Source organism: Medicago sativa, chromosome 4, assembly GCF_051527215.1.
Source record: "Medicago sativa cultivar Bolivia chromosome 4, Bolivia_mono, whole genome shotgun sequence".
In the NCBI taxonomy this organism is placed as follows: domain Eukaryota; kingdom Viridiplantae; phylum Streptophyta; class Magnoliopsida; order Fabales; family Fabaceae; genus Medicago; species Medicago sativa.
The window spans coordinates 5,477,152-5,501,515 of record NC_140752.1 but is presented as its reverse complement, the minus strand read 5'-3'; the positions used below and the strand labels follow the sequence as shown (position 1 = coordinate 5,501,515).

The following is a 24,364-nucleotide window of genomic DNA, read 5'->3' as shown; positions in this document are numbered from 1 at the left end:
GACTCTACATTTTTCCATCTATAATGATTTAAACAATTGTCAACAAAACAACCAACACAAAGAATCTATCTTATTAGATTCCACTCGCTCAAGTGCTCAACTACTGCCCTGTTGAATTTGACTTGTGAGATTCATACCAAAACTTCTCTTAGTAGTTAGTAAATTGAATCTTAGCATATACACCATATCTGTCTTTTACTGAAATGCACAAGCCAAAATTTATCAAATAGTTTTCAAGGTTGTTTTCTTTTAGTGTGAACAAGAGATCTCTGTACAAAGATACTGATCTCTTGATTAGGACAAAATTGTATTGGCAGCAAAGCTCTTTTTTCAAAAGCTTTAGGTGAAACTCATAAAAAAATGTTTTAGGTGAAAGGCAAATCCTTTCTTGACTATGGTGAAACAAACTATATGGTAAAGTCAAATTGCGTTGAAAATACATTACCTATCTTCAGTCACTACTCAACCAGTGACAATTTATGCAAAAAATTTCATACCGAAGAGTATTTTTCATTCAAGATATACCTGCCATGCATACAAATAGGCACGGAAAAAACACTTCTACCGCAAACAGATGACATTATTATATTAAATATAATGTGTGAATAAAACCATTCTGCTGTAAATAGTCCTAGACACCATAATTTATTAAAATTTGGTACAGATTGACCAGTTTGCTAAGTTCTTGGACTTCTCAGGAGATCAAGGAATAACCATGAAAGATACAACAGAGACAGAGGCGGTGCTGGATTTTTAGGAATCAAGCAGTAACACAATAAGAGTAGGTAAATCTTGAAAGTTTGTTAATGTAATTAGCAAAGGGAAAAATTGTCTATAGTGAAGACTTTATCGGATTAGAAAAAAAATTGACGTTAAGACAGAGTTTGTAGTGCTGTGATATAGAAGTCTGTCGAGAACCTGATGGCAGGATATGAGGAGAGTGAAGTCAAGTTTGGAAGCTTATAAATCACCATCTTGCTGCAGATCTAAAACTTGTTAAAAATGGTTGATAATGATACTTGATTTGGATTGAGTAACCGCAAGGTCAAGGAAGTACTTAATTTTGAATATGCCATGTAGACCCATGTAGACCACTTCATTTAAAGAATTGCCTATGAAAGAATGCATTATTAAGATTTAAGAATTGGGTTGAGGATATTCATCATGGTGGTTTGTAATGTTGATGGCAATAATGACTCAGTGAGTTTGTCACGGTCCAAACGCCAAATTTCTACTTGTGACAGGTGCACAAACTGATGCTTTTAGTCTAAACAACCAAACTTGACAGACAAATACAAAAAATTAGTTTCCAAATCAATTGTTTGAGCTATAATTTACTGGAAATTTCAACACAGTATCCCATGTATTTTCAACAATTACAAAATCAGCATGTTTACAAATATGTATTCTAGCCAGAATCTAAAAGATAACATATATAATATAAGGGTTTCTTACATCTCAAAATAAAGATATTTCTAAACTTCCAAATAACAGATTTGGATAACAGGTGAAACTATTATAGGGTACTAACTAATAACTTCTCCCAAGTAAATTTTGCCTAAGTTCACAATTAACCAACAAGAATCTAATATTATCCCTGTCTGCAGCTATTAGGACCTACAACCAAGCTCTGATACCAACTTTAAAAGAAAATATAGGAAATTTAATATATTAAAAAAGAATCACCATGAGAGAACCAAGAGACAGCTCCATCTCGTTGATAGTTCTTTTCTCCTAAAGGGCGTCCTCTCTCTTAGGTGCGGCTCCATCTAACAGATAGTTTTTTTCTTCCGATTCGGCAAACACATCATATTGTATCAATTAGGGAGTCTACATCACAATGGATCAAGATATCCCAATTATGTTGTACTTCAGGCTTTAACAATCATAAGCAACAACCTAAAAATCTATTGATCAAAATAGAAAAAATACTGCACACAAAATCATGGGGGGTACACCATTGTGCCGTATTATATTTTTTTTCTTAAATATTTGCATCATTTGGATAATTCAGTAAGTATCTTTTACATTGTATATGCTAGTAACTAAATCCTTTATCAAAACCTCAATGGGTGTTTGTTTCATAATTAAGGGAAATAATCTTTGCAGGAAATACTTATGGGACCTTGTTCTAAGGAATTGTTTGCAAGAGTAGATAATAAGAGTTATAATAAAAATTTATTCCAACTCTTACGGAAAAAAAAAATTTCACTCCTCCACTTCCTCTGGAATAAATTGCAGGAAAGGGACACTTTTATTTTTGTAAAAATATTTTATGCTTGAGAATAATTTTTGGTAATAATGTTTTTAGAAAAAATGCTCTTAAGGTCTAGCTGAAAGGTCACCTATAGGATTAGTAATGCCTAAAACAAAATGTTAGATTAGTAAGCCTTTCTGTTAGCATATATGATTTTGTGTTAATTCGATTAAGAGTTTATTCTAGCCTAGTCCATGAATTTATGTTGAGCAACATTGTAGTGCATTGATCATTAAAGTAAGTTAATCAAACCTTGGCGTTCTTGCAATATTCTAAATCACTCCAATATGAATCATAACCAAAACATCGCTACTCGTATTTGGATCCATATAGACTGTTCCAACCGATAAAATTTACAAATAGAAAACAGAGAATTACTCACAGGGTTGTCGGTGACAGGAGAGGCCGTGTGGAATACACCATGACAAGCATAAACTACAGATTGAATTACTCTCAGAGTTGTCATGCAAGTATCTTGACATGTGATCACATCCATGTTGTCAGCCAACACATCTTCACCATAAGCTGATAAGGTTGTAAAGTGAAGCTGTCACTCGAGCAGTAAAAATATTTTGGGAATGCTATTGTTTTGTGGTATCTAAATATTTTAGATGAGTCACTGTTAGTAATACAGGGGGAAGAACCATGTAGACCTCTTCATTTAAGTCACCGTTAAAGAATGCATTATTAACATTTAAGAATTAGGTTGAAGATGTTCATCAGGGTGGCTTGTAATGTTGTCGACAGTGAGTTATACACTGCTGTTTTCAAAAACAGTACTAACAAGTAGGAAGGTAAATGATCGGCAAGCTATGAAGCACAAAGACGAACACCAGACACACAATATTGACACGTTGGTACCGTAATAATTTGAGAAAATGGAATTATCGAATGTAACTATATATGTCGATGTTGGACACTGAACACACATTCAATTTGAAGTGTCGGTGCTGCATAGTCAGCAAGATATTAAATCAAGGTGTTTTTCAGTATATGAGTTGTATCTAGCAGACAATAGGACTCAAAAGTTGTTATATTTGTGCAGTGCTACATGATTACTTCCCACCATTATATATTCTTCATAGTCATGACAAGTATATGATAATGGACTATCAAGCATATCCTGAAAATAAAATTAACCAGCAATGAAATGAAAACAGTTACTGTTATATAATCTTAAGTCTAGCATTGAAAGCCTAATAAAAATATTATGGAATCATAAGCAACTTAAGAAGGAAAAAATGCACACACTCAGTTAATAACATATAGAGCAAGAACTTACACCAAATATACACAAACTAACAAGTATTTCTGCATATTTTTCCAACAGTATTTGAGCTGAGATGTTCGACACACATGAAACTCAGCAACCACTCAAGGAAAATCTGATTTATGAATTATTTTACCAAAAGAATGATTACAACTTACAAAAAAATTACTAAAGTTTTGTAAACCAAAAGTTACATGTGAGTTCAGGAACGTTTGACTATCTATAAACCATTCAAAAGGAAAATGACGGTCTTGCCTTTACTACAAGAAAGAACTCATTTGTGCAAATCTCTGAGCTTTCTCTAGTTGACCATATCGAGTCAGAAGTCGGACCATTATAGCAAAATGTTCCTTAGATGCTTCAATTTTATATTTAGGCATTAAATTAAAGATTTTACTTGCATCATTGACAAATCCAGCTCTTTCACAAACAGATAGAATGACTTCAAATGTAAAGGGGTTTGGAGAAAATCTATTTGATCTCATCTGATCAAACAGGTCAATTGCACCCTGATAAAGTTCATTATATCCATAGGCCCTTATAAGAGCAGTCCATGTCATTGAACCTTTCACAGGTACTGCACCAAACACCAAATTTGCCTTATCAACATCTCCTAAAGCCCCATACATATTGATAAGTTCTGCAGAAACAAAATGGACTGATGTAAAATCCCTTTTCAAGATCTGACCATGAATCTCCTTCCCGAGTTTTAAAAGCTTTAGCTCACCGCAAACACTCAACATCCTTGACATGGCAACCGAGTCCGGTCGATGTTTTGACAACTGCATTGACCTTATCACACCAATTGCTTCATGCAGATATCCATTTTCTATGTACGAATCGATCATGGCTGTCCATGAAATCACGTTCCTTTGCTCCATATCGTCGAACAACCTTGCAGAATATTCGACAACGCCGCACTTTGAATACATTACCACCAACGAAGAAGACAAAGACACGTTAGGCAGAAACCAATGTTTTAACGCATAAGCATGAATCTGTTTCCCTTGTTCTAAGGCCCTCAACTTAGCACAGATTGGAAGAACAGTAGCAACTGTCACAACATCAGGCCTAAACCCTTCTTGCTGCATCCAAATTATGGACCTCAGTGCCTGCTCTAGTCTGCCAACCGAAGCATAGCCTGACATAAGAGCTGTCCAACAAACTACATTTCTCTCCGGCGAGCTATAAAAAACAGCCCTCGCCGAACTCAAATCCCCGCACTTGCAATACATATCAATCAAAGCAGATTGAACTGGCACTTTCTCCGCGTACGATTTCGTCTTCAAAACAAAAGCATGAACCTCCTGACCTAACCTCCGTTTACAAACTTCACCAATGACAGGAAGAACAATCGTCATTATAACTGAATTCGGATATATCCCTTCCTCCACCATCCACTTCACATACTCCAACACTTCCCTCTGCAACCTATTGTGCGAAAAACCAGAAAGCATAGTTCCCCAAACAACAACATCCCTCTCCCTCTCCGGAATCTCCTCAAACACACGACGTGCAAGCTTCACCTTCCCACACTTAAAATACAAATCAATCAAACAAGTCCTAAGAATATCACTATCAACCAAACCATTCTTAATCAAAAGTGCATGAGTCTTCAACCCTTGATAAAACGCGGGTGCGGCTGCAAAGCTCTTAATAACACTCGAAAAACTATAAACATTCAACTCAACCCCTAATTCCCTCATCTTCGAATAAGTCTTAACCACATCAATATACTGCTTTTTCCTACCCCCAAAAACCACAGTTCCTCTCAACAAAGCGTTCCACGGATACACACTACTCTCGCCCGGCAATTCATCAAACAACTTCAATGCATCTTCTAAAGAACCACAAGAAGTATACATTTGAACTAATTTTGTGAGCAAAAACGTATTTTTCTCGAGCCCGTTGATTCGGATGTGAGTATGAATTTGTTTTCCTATTGAAAGTGAATTTGTGCGGATGCAAGCAGCAATGAGTGAAGAGAAAGTGGTAGCGTTGACTGGAATACCATTTTGGTCAACGTAATCCAAAATGGCGAGAGCTTCATTGAGTTTGTTTTGACGTGCGAAGTTTTTGATGTCTTTGTAAATGGAAAGTGGGTTTTTGTTGTGGAGTGGTAATGAACATGGGAATGCATCTTCTTCTGAAAATGGTTTTTTAACGTTGTTGTTGTTCTTGTTGGGGATTGTAAATTTGGGTTTTTTTCTTTGATGGGTTGTTTTGAATGATGAAGAAGGTTTGAAATTGAAGAGTTTGAAGATGTTGTTTGGTTTGTGGTTTGGAGGGAAATGTTGGGAGAGAGAAGAAACAGAGTAGTTTTCCATGTTTTTTTTGTTGTTGTTAAGGTTTAAGGTTTTTGTGGTAACGAGGTTCTGTGAAACTTCATGTCATAGATTGGGTTAGGCTCAGAATGAGTTGAGCGAATAAGAGCATTTATATTTTGTCGAAATTTATTGATGGAACTTCGGATTATCAAGTATTTTTCATCGAGTTAACACAAATAAAAGCAAAAAATGTTTATATCATCAAATATGATTACTTACATGCATTTTCTTTTTATTATTTTAAAATTCAATCATAATTTTACAGATATATATTCCATCAATTACATTATAAATTAAGTAATCGAACGATTTTTTTTTAAATCATGATTGAATAATACACTTATGAATCATAGTTTTGAGAGTGATGAATTTGGACATACCAACTTAGCAATAAACGTTCACATAAGTGTTTTTTAACATAGTTTTATGGAAATGAGTAATGACACATACATTTTATGATTTAAAGGACTTAATCACACGTTTATTCACATACATGACCAATTTAAAAATAAAAAAAAATTAAAAAGACTAAGGTGGTCCAAACGTTAAACTTAAAACTATGGGATACATTTGATCACATTTCTATTTGGGGTTTAGACATGAATGAAATGTACGTTAGAAGATGAATATGTGCAAGTGGAAAAAGAGTGGGACCCACTGGTGGAATCATCTTAATAAAATGGGTCACACTAATTTTTGTATGTCTCATATTTGAACCATTTAACTGTTAATAATAAAGTCAAAGGATCCCCGTGAGATTAGCTCAGTTGATAGGAATATTACATATTATATGCAGGGGTCGAGGTTCGAACCCCGAACACTCCACTTCTCAACAGTTTAATTGTGAGGTCTAGCCGCTAGGCTACCTGACAAAAAAAAAAAATCAAAGGAAAACTAAAATTTTAACGCTTCATAAAATTGGAAAACACATTAGATCATGAGAATTATTGATCACAACAACAATGTTTGGAAACTGAAATCTCAGTTCCTATAGTAGTTAAACCCGTCTTTTTTTTTGCATTATTACAAGAAACAGTTTCATCAACATCCATGTCAGCATAGCCATTGATGTCACTCATTCTACATGCAGCACGCCTATCACCATCCCGAGATAAAATATCATCGATGACTTGCCTCTCAGAAACTAAGGCTTCATCTTGGGCAGCTGAATCTACCATGGAGCTCTCCTGATGGATATCAATAATGTTCAGTTTCTTATTAGGTTCCACTGCAGTATGGACAGTTTCTTTATCGAGCTGCATATTTAACTGCTTCTGAACTGAAACTGCCAACGACACAGCATGATCGCGGATTAAAGAATCAAAAGGTGGGCAATGCAGCATGTTATTTAGCGCCTGGTGATACTGCAATAAGCTGTTAGATGGCAGAACAGACCCTATACTTCGGCAGATACTAAGAACTTTCAATGTATGCTCACAAAGGTTGCCATCTTTAGCCCAACAACAATGACAGATGCTCAAAACTGAACCAGGGTTTGATATCATATAAGCTTTATCTTGGTCATCTCCGTCTTTCACCTCAGCACACCCATCTTCCATTAAGACATTGGTATCTGGAATCTTCAATGCTTTGCGCCATGATGTCAAACCACTCGTCCATTCGTTTTTCCAATATCGTGCAAAAACATCCTTATCTAAGCATTCATCAAGCCAAAAATAAGAATGGACTTTTGTACATAGCTTGTCAACCAACCAATCGGCACGCTCATAAGAAGTGATGTCTTTCTTATTCAACAACCTGATCTTCAGCTGGTTGTGGTAAAACTCGATTGCAGCACAAGATTCCTGGCTAGCAAGCGGAAGAGTTCTAAGTGCATCAGTCCATGCTCCTGCACAAAAGGGAAGAAAATAAGTAACTTCCAATAACAACTTCATGAAATTGAATGAACAGACAAACACTCAGGAAATATCCGGCAAATATTATTATACCAGTTATGCTAAGTAAAGGCAATAGTGACACAAATAGTTAATAAGTACTCCCTCCATTCCTTTTTATTTGATGTTTTAGCTGATTACACACATATTAAGGAATCATTAAAGAATGAAAATAGTTGTAGATTTGGACTACAATACCCTTATTTTATTTTTTTTGGCTGCCATGATTACTCCTTGCTTTTTTCTTCTCAAAATTCCAAATCTTCTTAAATGAACGGTGGGAGTATACAATTCTAATTTCAATACATTTATTACTTACACTTCCAAAAAATGAACGTGGGAGTATACAATTTTTTCATCCAAAAAATAATGGTGGGAGTATACAATTGAAAAAGTGAACGGTTTTTGACAATTGTGATAAATTAAAAGTCATAACGTAATTAATTGTGACAAGGGTAAAATTGGACAAACAATACCAACAATTCTAAAACATCAAATATTTTGAAATAAAACTTAAGAGCTAAAACATCAAATAAAAAGGAATGGAGGGAGTATAAACTATTAATCATTTTGTAGAAATTTAGAGATGCTCATATCAATTTAAGTCTAAGAGAGAAAAACAATATTTAATTTTATTTATAGTTGAAAAGTAATTTTCATAAATACATACTAAATTTTGAAATCAAATCCCCCCCGCATTTGCTTGGACTATATACTAGTTTTGAAGTGAAAGCTATATTTTCTTCCTTTTTAGAGCATAAAGGGCAATAAAAAAACAAACAAGGTTGTGGACAGAACTATTTGTCAAATTTATAAGTAAAGGGTAACATTCCAGAATATAGAAAGATATTATTACTAACCCATTCTAGGATACCAAGTGGCCTTGAAATAGTCCATAAAATTGGACTCATCAATGAAGTCTTCCACGAAATCTTCAAAGAGTGACATGGTTCCCTGATGGCGGAAAATTTTATCCATTATCCACCCAAGCCGTTTGGATATCTTTAATTGCATACCAGTTTCCAAACGCTTTATTATGTTTTTATGCCATAGATGTCGAACCCGCCAGAAACTTATTAATGCTGTGCACTGAAACACATCCCTGAGAAATATATGGAATATAAATACTTGTCAATCAATAAATTACAACAAATTTAATTCCTTTTAAGTGATATAGAAACACACAAGGTCTCATAGTTTAGAATGACAAATATATTGCTATATTAAATTTTGAACCAATCATCAGCATTGTCATAGAAGAAAACAAACCAACACAATACTATATTAAAATACATACTGATCAGATCAAATACAAAACTATATGTTTTTACCCAATTCACCCATCCTTTGCACTAAGTAATGTATAGTTTACGTTCAATTTTTCAAGGGAGAAAAATGAAAATAAGAACCTATATTTTAAATATTAAGCACATTCCATTTCAACCATCTTTTGCATATCTTTTCACGCAAAACTATATGCAAAAGATTCATATTGATAAAATTATCAAACTTAATCAACATATTGAACCCACCTGATTGCTAGGACATCATACCGTGGATCATCTACTATGAAGCCAGCCAGCTTCCAAGTAGGATCTTTAGTGTGGACTCTATTATACAGAGCCCTCATCCATCGATGTGCATCAAAACATGAAAACTTTGATGTTATTATCCAAGCAACAGGAATGGCCTTCTTGTCTGAGTTGAACACTAGAAGACTATGAACAGGGTACTGCATGAAATTACCAATGTGCTTGATGTTAGTTTCTTTGAAACTCAATAAAAGTAATATGTTACTGTTTACATAAAATCAAGTGAAAAAGGTCTCTTACAGACCTTTAATTTATTTGTACCAAAACTTGAATCAGACGCAAGCAGACCACGGTTCCCAAACCTAAGCATCTGTTGCAACTGCCACTCAGTTTGAATTCCCAAAACGAATGGATCAGAATCAGAGAAATCTTCGTAGAAGAAAACATAACTCTGATGGCTTTTAACCCACATTCTGATACTAACAGAGTCATCAGCATCTTGCTCATATGTAGAACGACGGATTTCCCTCTCTTGTCGTTGAACATAACGGTGATTCAAAAGGTCATCACGGTTACATGGACCACCTTGTTTCTCAACTGATTCGTTGTGCCTCTGCATAATGGTCTCCACTGACACTCCGACATGTAGAAGAGATAAAACCCGAAGACGGAGATCTTCTGAAATATACGGGGCAAACTCAGCACTTGTTCCAGCAGCCTTTTTATCCTGTGGACCATGACACGGCAAACCATTTTCATCCACATGCTTCTCATGGTTATATATGATCAGGGCAACCGAAGGTTCAACAAGGAGGCGTTTCACAAAGAAGTGGCAGGTGCAACCTCGCTTTGTATTTGGTCGACCAGCTTTTTTCTTCTTTGGAACAACTCCACCTTTTTTTGTAGAACCAAAGGAACACCAATACCTACATAGAAATGGAATAAAAATCTACACTTTGACGGAATACAAAAATCAGATTATCGAACAAGACATACCAAATAAAGACATTTACAACTTACAAAATATACTCTAGTACACTATCAACCTTTGGCTTGAAAGGCATTGATGGAGACTGTCGTGCACCATGCTTTGGCCTTGTTGCACCAACATAAAAACTTGTAGGACATTCTTTATTATTAGATTCACCCCTCACAAAATCACCAACTCTGGCAAATGGGATTCGAGCAACTCTATCTATTGTATGATTCCAACCTTCCACTTTTGACCAAACTAGGTCATCAGAAGAAATTTCCAAAGTGCGAGGATTTTGTACTGGAAGAGATAGGATTGCATCCCATCTGGCCATTGTCAACAACGCTAAATGAAACCTTCATGTATAAGATAAGAAGATGGTTATGATTTAAAAGTCATTTCCAATTGAGTTGGCATTAATACTATGCAGTACAATCACAAATGAAGACGTTGTATACTCCGTCAATTGATTTAGTAGATCATTCAATTGGAAATTACAACAAAATGCAGAGATTGTGTGAAGAAGATCATTTAGTGATTTTAGACGTTGTATCACCTAAACAATACGTTGTATCAATACGTTGTATCAACAAAATGTCGACGTGTCTGTATCGTGTTCGGTGTCTTCATAGGACATTACAATAGAATTTAGGTGAATTACCTGAGAACTAACAGAGGGCGACAACTTTGAACTTCGTTCAGATTTCAGGGCAAAGGGAATAGAGAGGCGGCGGTGAAGCGTTTGTTTCTGGAAGTTCGCCAAAGAAATTCTTTTTTACGGGAGTAAATAATTTTTTTAAGTGATTTCAATAAATAAATGAAAAATCAGAGACATTACGTGAATAATTCTTATTCCGGGAGTAATATTTTTTTACATGAATATTTCTAAAAAAAAAAACCTTTGTCATATTTTACCGATATCTTTATTTTTAAGGAATATTTTGTTCATCTTATTAGGTTATAAATTTTTGTTAGACTTTACTTACCTTTCAGCTAAACTTTAGATTACTTACTAAGACCATTTTCCTTAAGAATTGAAGGATTAACATACAAAAAATATGACATATTGTTTTGTTTTAAATTATGTTGAATATATTTTTAAAATATTAAAGGTTAAATGATCAAATAATATCATAGTGGCAACACATTAAAATATTTATTTATATAAAATAAATAGTATGTCCATCCCCGTGAGATTAACTCTATTGATAAGGATATTGTATAATATGCAGGGATCCGAATTCAAACCCCAGACATCCTACTAGAGATTAATTTTTATACACGATATTATAAATAAAGTTACAAGTTTAGAGATTAAGTACTCAATTAAATAGAGATTAAGTACTCAATTAAATATAATTTTTATGCAGTTAAATAGAGATTACGTACTCAATTAAATATAATTTTTATGCAGTTAAATATGATTTTAGTCTTTACAAAACTGTAACCTTTCAAGTTTAGTTTTTACATAAATTATATTCAATTTAAGTTCTTACATAAGTTTAGTCTTTCTATACATTTGTTTTTGTTTTGTTTTAAAGAGGCTAGTGACGAAATTTAGACACACTAAGTATGGAAAATAAGGAAATAATGGTCTGTTGCCATGAATTATACAGTACTTAACAAGATTATTATATTTTGTTTTTAAATGGACTACAATCACCAATTTTTGTAAAAAGTTTTTAACATCAAGACTGAAATTATATAAAACTTATGTATGAACTAAACTTATAAAAGATTGTGCTTTTATGATTGGGATTTGGGAGGATAGAATTATAGAAGTTGATTTTCGTTTCATCATAAAATAGATAATCTCTGACTTCATCAAAATTTCTCTATTAAGTCTTCAAACAGGATCCTACGTTAACATTCACATGTTCCAATATATATGCACATTATGTATATATTTCTCCATTCTAACAGAAAGTACCATAAAGTTTGACACATTCCTCTATAGACCTAACTACTTTTTGGTGTGTGAATCAGTCTTCATTCTTTTGGTGATATAGGTGGATCATCCATGAAATCATCAACCAAATCAGATCTGCAACAACATAAATATTCACAGATTAAGATTTGAAAATGCTTGCAGAAGTTGTATATAGAATCCACAAATTATATAATAATGGAATAGAACAGTTTGTTTATTCGATGGAAATTGAACAAGATTCTCTTACAGCAGAAAATGAAAAGTAAACCTGCTATATTATGGGCTTTTTGAGAGTCACTTCTACTACTGGACTCGGCCCACTTACTAACTAGTGCAGCACCGACACTTCAGATTGAAGGTGTGTCCGTTGTGTGACACTGACATATGTGTGACACCGACACTTACATTTTCTCAAATTATTACTGTCCGATTTGTCGGTGCTTTAAAGTTTGCTAAACCCAAATGTCTTGCCTCGAATGCAAACTCACCTGGATAGGGATCTTTTCACCTTTAAGAGACTTCAACTTGGCTTTTTCTACGTTTTTTTCTGCCCTGCACATAATGAGATACATGATAGTACAAGGTTATATACTTTCATATTAGATGCCCCTGGAAGTATCAGTATGCGCGATATATACATTTGTGTGTGTAAAACAATAATTTAATAAAAATGACACGAGTTTTGTACTAACCTTATCTGGTGAAACATTAACATCAGCTAGTTCCCATTGCTCATTCTTGAGATTTAACTGTTCCTCAACATCGTCGTCGTACAACACCTTGTGCTTTCCGTTGACATGATCATAAGCATTGACAGCACCTTCATAATACCTGCAGAAAATAATTACACACACAACAGAAAAGTTACTGCATAAAACAAAGCAGACAACTTATACACAGACAAATACTGAAAATAAATTCAAGCATTGTCCTAGTGTAGCTAAGACCAAAGTAATCTTACTTTGAAACTGGTAGCAGAAAAATACATACATCGAAACATATTGTAAAATATAGTGATATTAAGATTCTTACATCTTGTCTAATGGCCACCAGACCTTGATCCTTTTACCAACCAATGAGTTACCAAGGTCTTCATGTTCATGTGCCTAAAGAAAAGTAAAGATTTTTTTAGAGTCTAAATTATAACGAAGAATAATGATGATGGAAAGTTCAATAAACAAACAATTACACATCAAATTCTGATTCAAACTTTTTATACCTTCTTAGTAGATGATTTGTTGACACCTTTATCAGAAGTAGAAGTTTTTCTTTTCCTTTTGTCGACTTCTATTTGAGCTGAGGATCCTCCCTCTGCTCTATTTTCTACCTTAGTATTTGTACTCGACTTGTGTTTCTTCTCATCTTCACAAAGAACCTCAGATTCCACCTTAGCAACTATTGATTGAGGAGGCACCACAACTTTTCCATCAAACTTTATACATAATTTGATTTTTCCAACGGGTGCCTCATGTTTCTCTTCAGAATCCTTCCTTACTTTAGATTTATTATTTTTCTTCCCAGCACCATGGGATTCAACAGAAGTCTTCTTATGTGAAGGATTCAAATTATCATCTTTCAATATTGACGCAGAATTAGGGTGATCATTTTGATCCCCAATGCTACTAACTTTCCTTCGCCGGCGTCGTTTAGTAGAGCTTCCTTCATGAATGATATCCTTTGTAAAGGGAACATCTTTTCTATTCTCTCCTTGTTTAGATTCCAAAACTAAAGCTTCTGGAGTTTTGCTCACACCTTCAGGATTTGACGGTCTAATACCCTTGGTAGAATCAGGACTTTCAATGCACGGAACATCACTACTTTTATCACAGTTTTTTTTGAATTTAGCAGGTTTTGCAATTTTCACATTTTTAAGATCAGAAACTGGAGCTTCACCGACAGTTTCAGGCTTTGACTGCGTCTTATCCTTTCTGGAAGAAGGGTTATCAGATGGTGAAAGAGCATAGCTGTCATCATGAGCCTTTTTGTTGGATTGAGATGATTTTCTAGTACTTGACTGTCTAATACCCTTGGTAGAATCAGGACTTTCAATACACGGAACATCACTACTTTTATCACAGTTTTTTTTGGATTTAGCAGGTTTTGCAATCTTCCCATTTTTAAGGTCAGAAACTAGAGCTTCACCGACAGTTTCAGGCTTTGACTGTGTCTTATCCTTTCTGTTAGAAGGGTTATCAGATGGTGAAAGAGCGTAGCTGTCATCATGAGCCTTTTTGTTGGATTGAGATGATTTTCTAGTACTTGACTGCTTGTGAACAAGAGAGTGATTATAGCCTTCCTCGGGATTCATTAAGGAGTTAGGCTTACGTGCCCTCTTCCTTGGCACAGTATCCAGCTGAGTTTTGGAGTTCAGTTCCTGATCTGACTCTAAATTGCCAGTTTCAGAATTAGTTTTTGCATTCCGTCTTTCGAGGTTTGTAATTGGACAAGAAGGTAGTTTCCTTTTTGAATCAGAACTTTTTGTAACTTCATCGTCGACTGTAGCTGCATTGGTAATTCTTATATCCGACTTTGTCTCATCCATAATTTGGACATCTCTCACACAAGTATTATCCATTTCAACCCCTGTAGTCACCTGATTTTAAGAATAATGAAGATAAATGTATTATAAAAATAATGACCAATGATTTGATGAAGCCAGCGTTATAATTGTGAGTGAAAAATTTAATAATCCAAAAGCTTACTGAGAAAGGACAAAGATAATTTACTTCACAGGGTTCTTCAGGAGCATCTTTAGGTACATCAAGATTGTTCTCAACTTCCTGAACCTGAAGCATTGCAACACAATCAATCCTTACATTAATTTCAAATTCTTAGTTCTGTCTTTTATAATCCACTTAGCACTTCTTCAAAAGAATTAGTTTGAAGGCAGTGCATTTAGAAAACATACTGATGAAAGAACAACAACAACAACAGTTAAGGTTAAGTACCGCCACTGAATCATGACGTTCTGGAGATTCAGATTTATTGTGGCAAATAGAAGTTATTATTTCCACATACTCATTGAGAGCTCTGCCTGAGGATTCAACTGCTTTCATGAGATAAGGTTTAAGTTTGACAGCACAATTGGTAATTACTTTCTCCCCCAAAGTCCAAGACATAGGTGAAATCATCTGGGGAAAATCAAATCCAATAAGATTGACAAAGTAAAATAAAAGGACACCAAATAACAAATAACAAAATTAATAATGCAAAGCATGTTACCTGGTTCTCCTTTCTTACACTATCTAATAAGGGCCTAAGTAGATCCGAGGAAATATCTTCACTTTCGTCGAGTATCCCGGTCATTACTATCTCCATTGATTCAATGACATTACTTGGATGGTTTGACCTTTAAATTGAGCGAACAATACCAGAAGTGAATGAAAACTTGAAAGTGGAAGAAGAAAGAAAAACCAATCAACTTTTTAGCAATATAAGCAAGGGGTAACTTGTATAAGAACTAATGTAAAACACTCATCAAAACATGAAAGAAAATAAATACTTGTTAGATGAAAAATCATTCATGAGTATTTATCTAACAGTAGCTTAAGGCTTAAGCTATTAGGTGAAGGCTCATAAATTGTAGTACATCTAACAAAGACATTGCAGAAATCAGAGCCTTTTCACACTAGGTGAGGTTGGCTGCATGGATCAAACGATGCCAGAGCTTTTTTCCACGAAATGTTTCCTATGAGCAATGACTTATCAGAACCATTATCACGTAGATGATCCGTGCCCTAAGGACTCAACAAAGTTTTCCTTCGATTATCGATTACATAACTCTCTTTTCTACAAGCTTGGGACCGGTCATGCAAAGATTTGCAACAAAGCATGGCATAGATAGAGTTGTTTATTAAATAAGTAATAAAAACAATGCAAAACCAAAGGAAGGCATCAAGTTTCATCTAAGCAAGTAGCACCGACACTTTAGATTGAAGAGGTGTCCGATGTCTGACACTGATTCAACAACGACACATGTGGTTACTAATGCCAGTGTCGTGTAATAATTATTACAGGTGTTGATGTACCAATGCCAGTGTCGTGTCTGGTATTTGTGTATGTGTCAGTGTTACATAAACCGGAAGTAACATAAAAAGTATTTTGAGAATGATGGTCAATGTCTTTTGTCCAGTATTTGTGAAAGTCTTTGTATAAGGGCACTAACCTTATGATTCTCAAGAACTGTTGAAACATCTCAACAACCAGGTCATCACACTCAAGGTCCAGCATGATCAAGAATATTTTGATCTTTGAAATTTTTTCAAGTATGGCAAGTGCTTTTTTGTATCTGCGGCCAGATGCATGAGACAAGTTTTCAAAAGCTGCCACTGTAAGCTTAAAAAATTCCTGTTAACAGTGAACGGAGATGTTAATTATGTTAATTCGAACAATAACACTATAGTTACAAAAGTTTATACTCATCATCTATTATGGTTGAAAAATGACAGTTACATCAAGTTAAAACGAGCACCTTCATTTTTTCATCATCATAAGGATCATTTGGTGCTGTGATTCTTGCAATCTCAGTGAGGCAAGCTGTGACTGAAATCTTAACATCTTCGTCTGCGTGTTTCAAAAGCTCGTCAGAAATAAGTGTCTTCATTGGAAGCACAAGTGATTCTTGAATTGGCTCAGGTGGACTTTGATCCAAGTTTAACAATAACAGCTCCATTTTCTAAAAGTGAAAATCACCAAACAGAAGGTAAAAAAGTCAGAGAAAACTCCTAATTACATTGCTATGCCTAATTTGAAACATCAAATATCAAACAATGCAGTAAACAACTGTAAGAGGTAAACTAAATATAAATCCTTAGGAAACAAAAATTGACACACATATAAGCTACGAAGCACCAACACAGACACGTACACCGGACAGGACACTGACACAAGTACAACAACAACAACAACAACAACCAAGCCCTATTCCACTAAGTGAGGTCGGCTACATGGATCTAATTACGCCATAGTGTTCTATCATGCACTGACACACGTAATTTTTTTCTTTTTTTGAAGAAGCCAAACTAGCCCACCGAAATTGGCATTGAGCAGAGTCAAACCCGAGACCCTGAGAGGAGCACACTCTAAGGTCCCAAGCTAACACCACAGACACCGGTAATAATTTGAGAAAATGAATTATTTGAACATAATCACATGTGTCAGTGTCGTGTCGGACACCGGAAACACCTTTGATCAGAGGTGTTGATGCTACTTAGCATTTCCACCTCACTCAACCATAAGGTTTGCATCTAATTAACAACACTGAAATTCAATTTACTAGAAATCCATAACACAAACCCTAAACTCCTGATCAGAAGATACAATTGAATCAATGACACGCAATTCAGCAAAGATATACAGAAAAAAACATAACAAAGACCAGAAGTTCAATTACAATGGAATTTAGGACAGAAAAATCAATAGATATATCAAATTAATCAATAGATACATTAAAAAATGGAAGAAAGGATAAAAGATACATTACATCAAGTAATTCAAGAAGAATATCAACAGAAGAAGCTAGGTTTTTGGATAGTTTTCTCCCCAAATGTTTAAGACTCTTCACTACTGTATCTCTATCATCAGAAGAAGCCATTTTTTTTTTCCTTCTCAGAAAGTTACCAAACTAAAATTATGCACTTTATAGCCCCAAATGTACCAATTTACAACTCAGCAAAACTCAATTTATGGGTTTATGGCTAAGTGTTTGACATGCAAGCAGAAAATCACAATTTTTTTTATTTTTTTATTTTTATAATTATTTTGACTGTTTTTTTTAGCAAAATTTATTATTTTGACTTTGTAGGAAATATATTTCACAATTTTTAATTCGTTTTCTTCAAAAGAAATTCTCTACCAATGTTTGATAACACGTGTGGATATTCAGGATCACGATGATCCACCTTAATTTTGTAGAAAGTATAAAGTTTAACTTTTAGAAAATTACGATGGATTGACAGTGATATTGATATACCATCGTGATACTAAATATTGACTCTTTTTGGTAGCATCAGTAACGGTGAATTCATATTCAATCTTAAGAATACATCTCTATTAAATCTAGGATGCATTTGATTTGCTAAAAACGACGAACATGACAAGACAATTTCAGTTGTACAGTGTTTGATTTATAAAACTGCTTTAGAGATATGACAAATAGAGCTGTTAAAACGGGCCGGCTTGTTTAGCCCGATTAATCATAGGGCTTGAGCCTTAAATATTGAGCCCGAATTTTAATAGGACTTTTTAGCCCGGCCCTTAAAAGCCCGGTACCCGTTAGGGCTAGCCCGAACGGGCCGCGGGCAGCCCGTTAGCCTGCATAACAAAAAAAATCCTATAAATTATATATATTTTTCAAATAATTCTTTACATAGTTGATTATCAAAGTAAAAAATAAAAGTGAAAATTCAATGAATTAACACAAATATAAATGCAATATAAAATTATATTTACTCGTTTTGTTATTTATAATTTTAAAGATCGAATACATAAATATCTATAACTATAACGTATCTAATTTATTTAAAATTGTTTGCTTCGCCGTTTTAGTTTACGACGTTTGTATGAAAATGTTTACAATTTATTTTTGTGCTGGACATTATTTAAATATATTAAAAATATTATTTATAAAAAATTATTAGGAGTATTTTATAATACTTTTTTTTAAAAAAATGTAATTTTTAATACGGGTTGCCCCGTTTAGCCCACGGCCCTTGTAGGGCCGGGCTCGGGTAGTATATTTAGAGCCCGTTTTTCAACCGGGCTTTTTGGCCCGGCCCGATAAAGGTCGAAGCCCGTTTGGGCCGTCCCTAAACGGGCCGGGCCGCCCGTTTTGACAGCTCTAATGACAAACTAGATGCAATGGATCGGATAAAAACTAGAATTTTTGTCCCTCACCAAACCACTGCACAACCATTTGTTTCACGTACAAGTTATCTAAAATACCAAATTAATCTTTTGTCCATCTAAAATCGTATAAGACAAAATTATTCAACATCATAAAAACTTGTGATGTGTTGTTCCGCTTGTGATGTTCTGTCTTGTGTTGTTCTATCTAATACTTGACTTGATGTTTTGCATATCAAACATACCCGTAGAGTTTTATAATTGATTATGATTCTATCAAATTCAATTTAAAAGATTAATCTCTAAGGTTAATTATAAAGATATTTGATTAAAAAAAATCTATTTGAGCATGCCAAGCATTAAATATGACCATCTTAAATTGAGATGTGTCATGTGTGTCTTTTATTCCTTTTTCATCGCTGTATTGGTCATCAATTGTTGTGCTGAATTTATCATTGTACCCTCTGGTCATTTCATATTTGTGAGAACTTTAAGTTTGACTCTGATAGTTAGTTGGTCACAAAATAGGTTCGTTTGGTCATTGGTGCATGTCTGTCAGTTTATTCAACTGACAACATGAGATTGAGATGTGCTTTAAAAAAACATGAAATTGAGATGTAAGTATCCATCATATCCTCACCGTGGCAACTCAATGAAATGTGTTAAGAGTCTCAATCTCAATGAGATGACAAATTGTTTATAAATGGGACAGTTTGCTCTTATCAATTGTTTTTTTTTTACAAACTATTATCATTTGGTTTGTTAGAGTTCAGTTAAACTCAAATCAAAATTTAAGATCTTATTAGAGTTTATTTAAAGATTGTTGGATCACCTATTATCCTACTACATTAATTAATTTTCAAGGGAAAAATGTGAGAATTGAAAAAAAAACAAATATTGCAAAATATTTTGGTTAACAATGTGGGAAGCTAACATCTTTCTATGCTCATTAATTTTACATTAGTTCTTGGAATTTTGAAATTCAATATCAATCACTATAACATTAACTTAATTTGTTCAGGTCTGATCTAAAATGTGTTCTTATTTCATATCACATTGAAGTGAATCATATTGATGCCACACTATCAAAGAGGAATAAGCTAAATGTTGATTCACCAACAAATGCCAACATGTTTAATTTTTATAAAAAAAAAATATATAGTTTGGTGAACTGTCATGTTTAATTTAATTCACTAATTTGAATAGGTTGGGCTAAGTCAAATTTGTCATTTTATTTCTTACCACCATTCTTTCGAAAAGAATTTTATATCATTAAATTGAAGGACACAAATAAATGTAGTAAGACTTTTTAATACTTATTTTAACATTTTTTTTATTGGATGAAACTTACGTGAGCCTCATCGCTTATGTATGATCTATTTCTAAAGCATGAATTTTATTTAAGTTTCATCTAATAAAAGAATGAGCGTTAGGGTGATTGTTCAAATGAGAGGGCTATTAGGACAAATCAGAAACAATTACTTATAAATTGAGAAATGATATATGTACAATCATTTAATTTTGTAATAACTTTTGACAATCATATCTCATATGCAAATTATGTTCTTATTTTTTCTCTCTCTATTGTTTTTGACCAATAAGAAGAGAGAAAAGAAGATTGTCAAAAGAACTGTATAAAATAGTTTACAAATATTATTACATTTTAGTCAAGTAGTCTGGTCCCTAGAACTCACACATTATAAATGTGGAGAAGTAGGGTGTTCGTTGTTCGAATCCTTGCATATAACATGCAATATCTCTACCAACCACGCTATGTTCACGAGACAAATCCTTCATCTCTTTAGAAATGCATATCTAAACCACACAATTTTATTATATTTTTAAATATAAATTATCAATTTAATCTCAAAAATATTTACTATCTCTCCAATTTAGTTATTAAACAATATAAATATACTAAATAGTTCCAAAAATATATGAAATCAATCAATTTAGTAAGTGGTATTTTTTTTTTTGGTGGTTGGGGTTACGTTTGAACCCCGGACCTTGCATATATTATATACATTGTCCATACCAACTGAGCTAAGCTCACAAGAACAATTTAGTAAGTGGTATTAAGATGTTCCATATTAAATTGACGGATTTCTATACACCTTCACGATTAAATTGATAGATTTTATATGGTTAAATTGACAGATTTCTATACACCTTCACGATTAAATTGATAGATTTTATATGGTTTAAGACTACTTAATATATTGCGTAAAAAATATAGACTACTTTTTTTGAGGGAAGAAAAAAAAAACTACTTGATATATTCATATAATTTATGGTTAGATATCGTACAAAAAAATAGTTTACGGTTAGATTGGAGAAAATTTAGTAATCTAGGGACTAAATTGTATTAAATCGGCTTAAGTATAGCTATCGAATAAACACTGTTTTTCTCTCAAAAAAATAAAAATAAATAAACACTGTATTTTTTCTTCTTCTTTTTTCTAGGGATCAAATAAACACTGTTCTGTACAATATTTATTGAATAACACTTGTTAATTGTGATGGCTAGGCTCATTGTGAGATGCAGTAACAAAAAGAAGGTGGAGATGGCATTGTAAAATATTATAGATAACAGACAATAAAAAATCAATCATAAATACACTACATAATTTCCAAATGTAAGAAAGGATAATAGACAGAGATTAAAAAATAAATAAAACTGAACAATTTTGCATTATTTAAATACTCCAATGTAACTAACACAGCAAGTGACAACACAAGGATTGTTCTTCAATTACATGTTTTTAGCAAATTCAAAAGAAACTAATAAGACTTGAATGATTATGATTGTAACGAAGAAGAAATCTAAATGTTTGCTAGACAATATCAATCAATCATGCAAGGGTTATTGGCTAAAAAATATGATTTACAAAGGATGAACCCAGCTAACCATAAAAACATTGATGCCCTAAAATTAATGGCACTTAATAAGTTCTTTGCAGTTGGCCAAAAGAGTACAAGAGTATATATTGTACTGTCAAATATTTGAGAATAGCAAAGTTCATGATGCATAAGAGTTGCTAAACCTAAAATAGATGAAATAATGATCCTTTGCCTCTTACAAATTATAATATTTTTCGACAAATCATCAGCGACAAATCAAGTATCTTCTGGCTCCAATTCAATAGTCAATTAATAAATACTCACTCAACAATGCAAACAAGCTCAACTATGTAAACTGACAAGGGTTTTAAAGAAACATGCATGATATAACGCATAAATTCAAACAAGATATGTGGAAGACAATAACTCACTTTTAATGAGTCGAAACCATAGTTTCCACTATATTGTATCTGCAGTTATAGATAAATGCCTTTAGGTCGTCGCAATTTGCCAATATCAAGATATTACCATTCTTAGAAAGACCTAATGGGGCCAAATTCAACCATGGAAACATAGACCACATTCCACGATATTTGTAGCACGAAGAGAAACTCCGATAACTAATTTTAAATAATTGAATCCAAGACTCTTGAACTCCAAAATCCTTCATTTGCCATATAACAAAATGGGTTTCCTTGAAATCATGACAAAAACAAAGACAATCCATCAAAACCACAAGTTTTGGTCGTGAACAAGGCACCTTAGTAAGACCTTGAGGTAGAAATAGTCGAGTGTATGTCTCAGTGGAGAGATCGAGCGAAACAATTAGATACTGCTCAATGGTTACACTATTGTGATTGTGGGCCAACCAGGTAATAGTACCACTCAAATACACACCATTGTCGTGTCTACCAGCAAACTTATGATACAAGCATTGAATATTTCTCCAAGAATTATCCCCCATGCTGAGAACTTTAACCATGCTTATTTGAAAACCAAGTTGCATATCATTAGAGAATGCTACCACCTTGTAAGTTCCGGTGGAATTATCATAACCAAAAGAGTACAAAAAATAACCAACCAAATAGGGGGTACAAAATTCATGTTGTTTTGTCCTATTGGCTGGGTTCCAGAGAACCCAACGCCGATGATCATAAGTCAAACATAGCAATCCATTGCATGAACCAATGACCCGCCATCTAGAGTAATCCTTGTTCAGATCATAATAAGGATAATAATGAACTGTGGCCGATGAAATATCGAGTAATCGAGAAATTGGTAAGTCTACAACACACCAATCAATAGCCTTTGGGTTTCGTTTTGATTTATTGCGATGCATTTGAACGAAGTGAGGATCGGAGATGACAGTTTCGAAAAACTTGTTAAGGCATCTGAATCGCATGAGAGGTTTCACCGGGAGCAAGGAGAATATTTCCATTATAAGTTCCTTGGGGAGGACCATCACCGATGCTGAACTGGGCTGATGGAGCAACCGTCGCGGCCCCATAGTTTGGACTGAGCAATGCTGCCGTAGAACCCCAGCGATTCCAAAGCGAAGCAAACAATATGAATGTTTGTGTTTGTTTTAGTTCTAGTATTATATATATTACGAACGAAACAAGGAGATGCCCAATCTTCGGAAAATCTTTGAGAAATATTATGTGGAAAAATCCTAATTACTTTTTTTTTTTTAAGAGTGAAGAAAATATCTTATTACTTAGTAAATGAGGATATATATGCTCCATTATAGAAAAAATATAATTTTTTTTAATATACTTATATAGTTTGTTACACTTTTTTAAATAATAAAGTAAACAAAAATCAAACATATATATTCGTATAGTGTTTGTTACATTTATTTTAACACAAATGCCCCCAATTTTCAATACAAATAACACATGTAACAAATAGATAAATATAAATTTAAATACTAAAATAAAAGTGTAACAAACACAAATGTCTATTTTTTTTCCTTTATCGTTTAAAAATATAACAAACTAGATGAGTGTATCTACACTTACTTTTTCATTATCCTAATTATACCCTTAAACGACAACTTTTTCCATAATAAAGATTGTTGTTGGTGTCATTAAAAAAAAGAATTTAAATTATATTTTTTTTGTTATATTGTTGGTTTCATTGAAATAAATAATCATTATTTAAAAAAACAATTGAAATAAATAATCATGGTTAGTTTGATTTGTAATAATTTGAAAGCAAAAAACATTTATATTTCTACTTTTAATCAAAATTAAAATTTTATAAAAAAACAATGTTCATAATTTTTAAACATTAGCGCAATAAAAAGAGCGGAAAGAAGGGCACGTGAGTGCCCGTCTTTCCGCTAGTACTATATATAAAGAAAATAACCCCTTTCACTTTTTTTGAGCAGACTTTTCTCTTTCCAGTAATGCCCTCAATTTTCAACACAAATAACACTTGTAACAAATAGATAAGAATAAATTAATAAGTTTAAATATTAAAATAAAAGTGTAA

At 33.5% G+C, this 24,364-nt stretch overlaps 4 protein-coding genes across 5 annotated transcripts; all 4 read right to left on the bottom strand.

Moving 5' to 3' along the window:
• Positions 1-3,547: 3,547 nt before the first annotated feature.
• LOC146925728 (Pentatricopeptide repeat (PPR-like) superfamily protein) lies at positions 3,548-5,937 on the bottom strand. The gene has a single exon (XM_085758122.1). The coding sequence runs from the start codon at positions 5,852-5,854 to the stop codon at positions 3,788-3,790; it is 2,067 nt and encodes a 688-aa protein (XP_085614248.1). The 5' UTR covers positions 5,855-5,937; the 3' UTR covers positions 3,548-3,787.
• An 835-nt stretch (positions 5,938-6,772) lies between these two features.
• Positions 6,773-11,002, bottom strand: LOC146925727 (uncharacterized). The gene is made up of 6 exons (XM_085758121.1): positions 10,916-11,002; positions 10,302-10,610; positions 9,586-10,207; positions 9,282-9,481; positions 8,610-8,851; positions 6,773-7,703 (listed from the first exon to the last, which is right to left on the bottom strand). The coding sequence occupies exons 2-6, from the start codon at positions 10,586-10,588 to the stop codon at positions 6,799-6,801; spliced, it is 2,256 nt and encodes a 751-aa protein (XP_085614247.1). The 5' UTR covers positions 10,589-10,610; positions 10,916-11,002; the 3' UTR covers positions 6,773-6,798.
• A 1,044-nt stretch (positions 11,003-12,046) lies between these two features.
• On the bottom strand, positions 12,047-17,838 carry LOC146925726 (uncharacterized). 2 transcript variants are annotated; one of them, XM_085758118.1, is made up of 11 exons: positions 17,667-17,838; positions 16,656-16,859; positions 16,350-16,531; positions 15,407-15,533; positions 15,133-15,315; positions 14,887-14,970; positions 13,404-14,777; positions 13,217-13,290; positions 12,877-13,015; positions 12,673-12,736; positions 12,047-12,298 (listed from the first exon to the last, which is right to left on the bottom strand). In XM_085758118.1, the coding sequence occupies exons 1-10, from the start codon at positions 17,775-17,777 to the stop codon at positions 12,695-12,697; spliced, it is 2,520 nt and encodes an 839-aa protein (XP_085614244.1). In that variant the 5' UTR covers positions 17,778-17,838; the 3' UTR covers positions 12,047-12,298; positions 12,673-12,694. The 2 variants fall into 2 exon arrangements, with proteins under 2 accessions (XP_085614244.1, XP_085614246.1); XM_085758120.1 differs by having other exon boundaries at positions 14,911-14,970.
• Positions 17,839-21,429: 3,591 nt separating this feature from the next.
• Positions 21,430-23,445, bottom strand: LOC146925725 (F-box/kelch-repeat protein At3g06240-like). The gene has a single exon (XM_085708044.1). The coding sequence runs from the start codon at positions 23,373-23,375 to the stop codon at positions 22,302-22,304; it is 1,074 nt and encodes a 357-aa protein (XP_085564170.1). The 5' UTR covers positions 23,376-23,445; the 3' UTR covers positions 21,430-22,301.
• Positions 23,446-24,364: the final 919 nt, after the last annotated feature.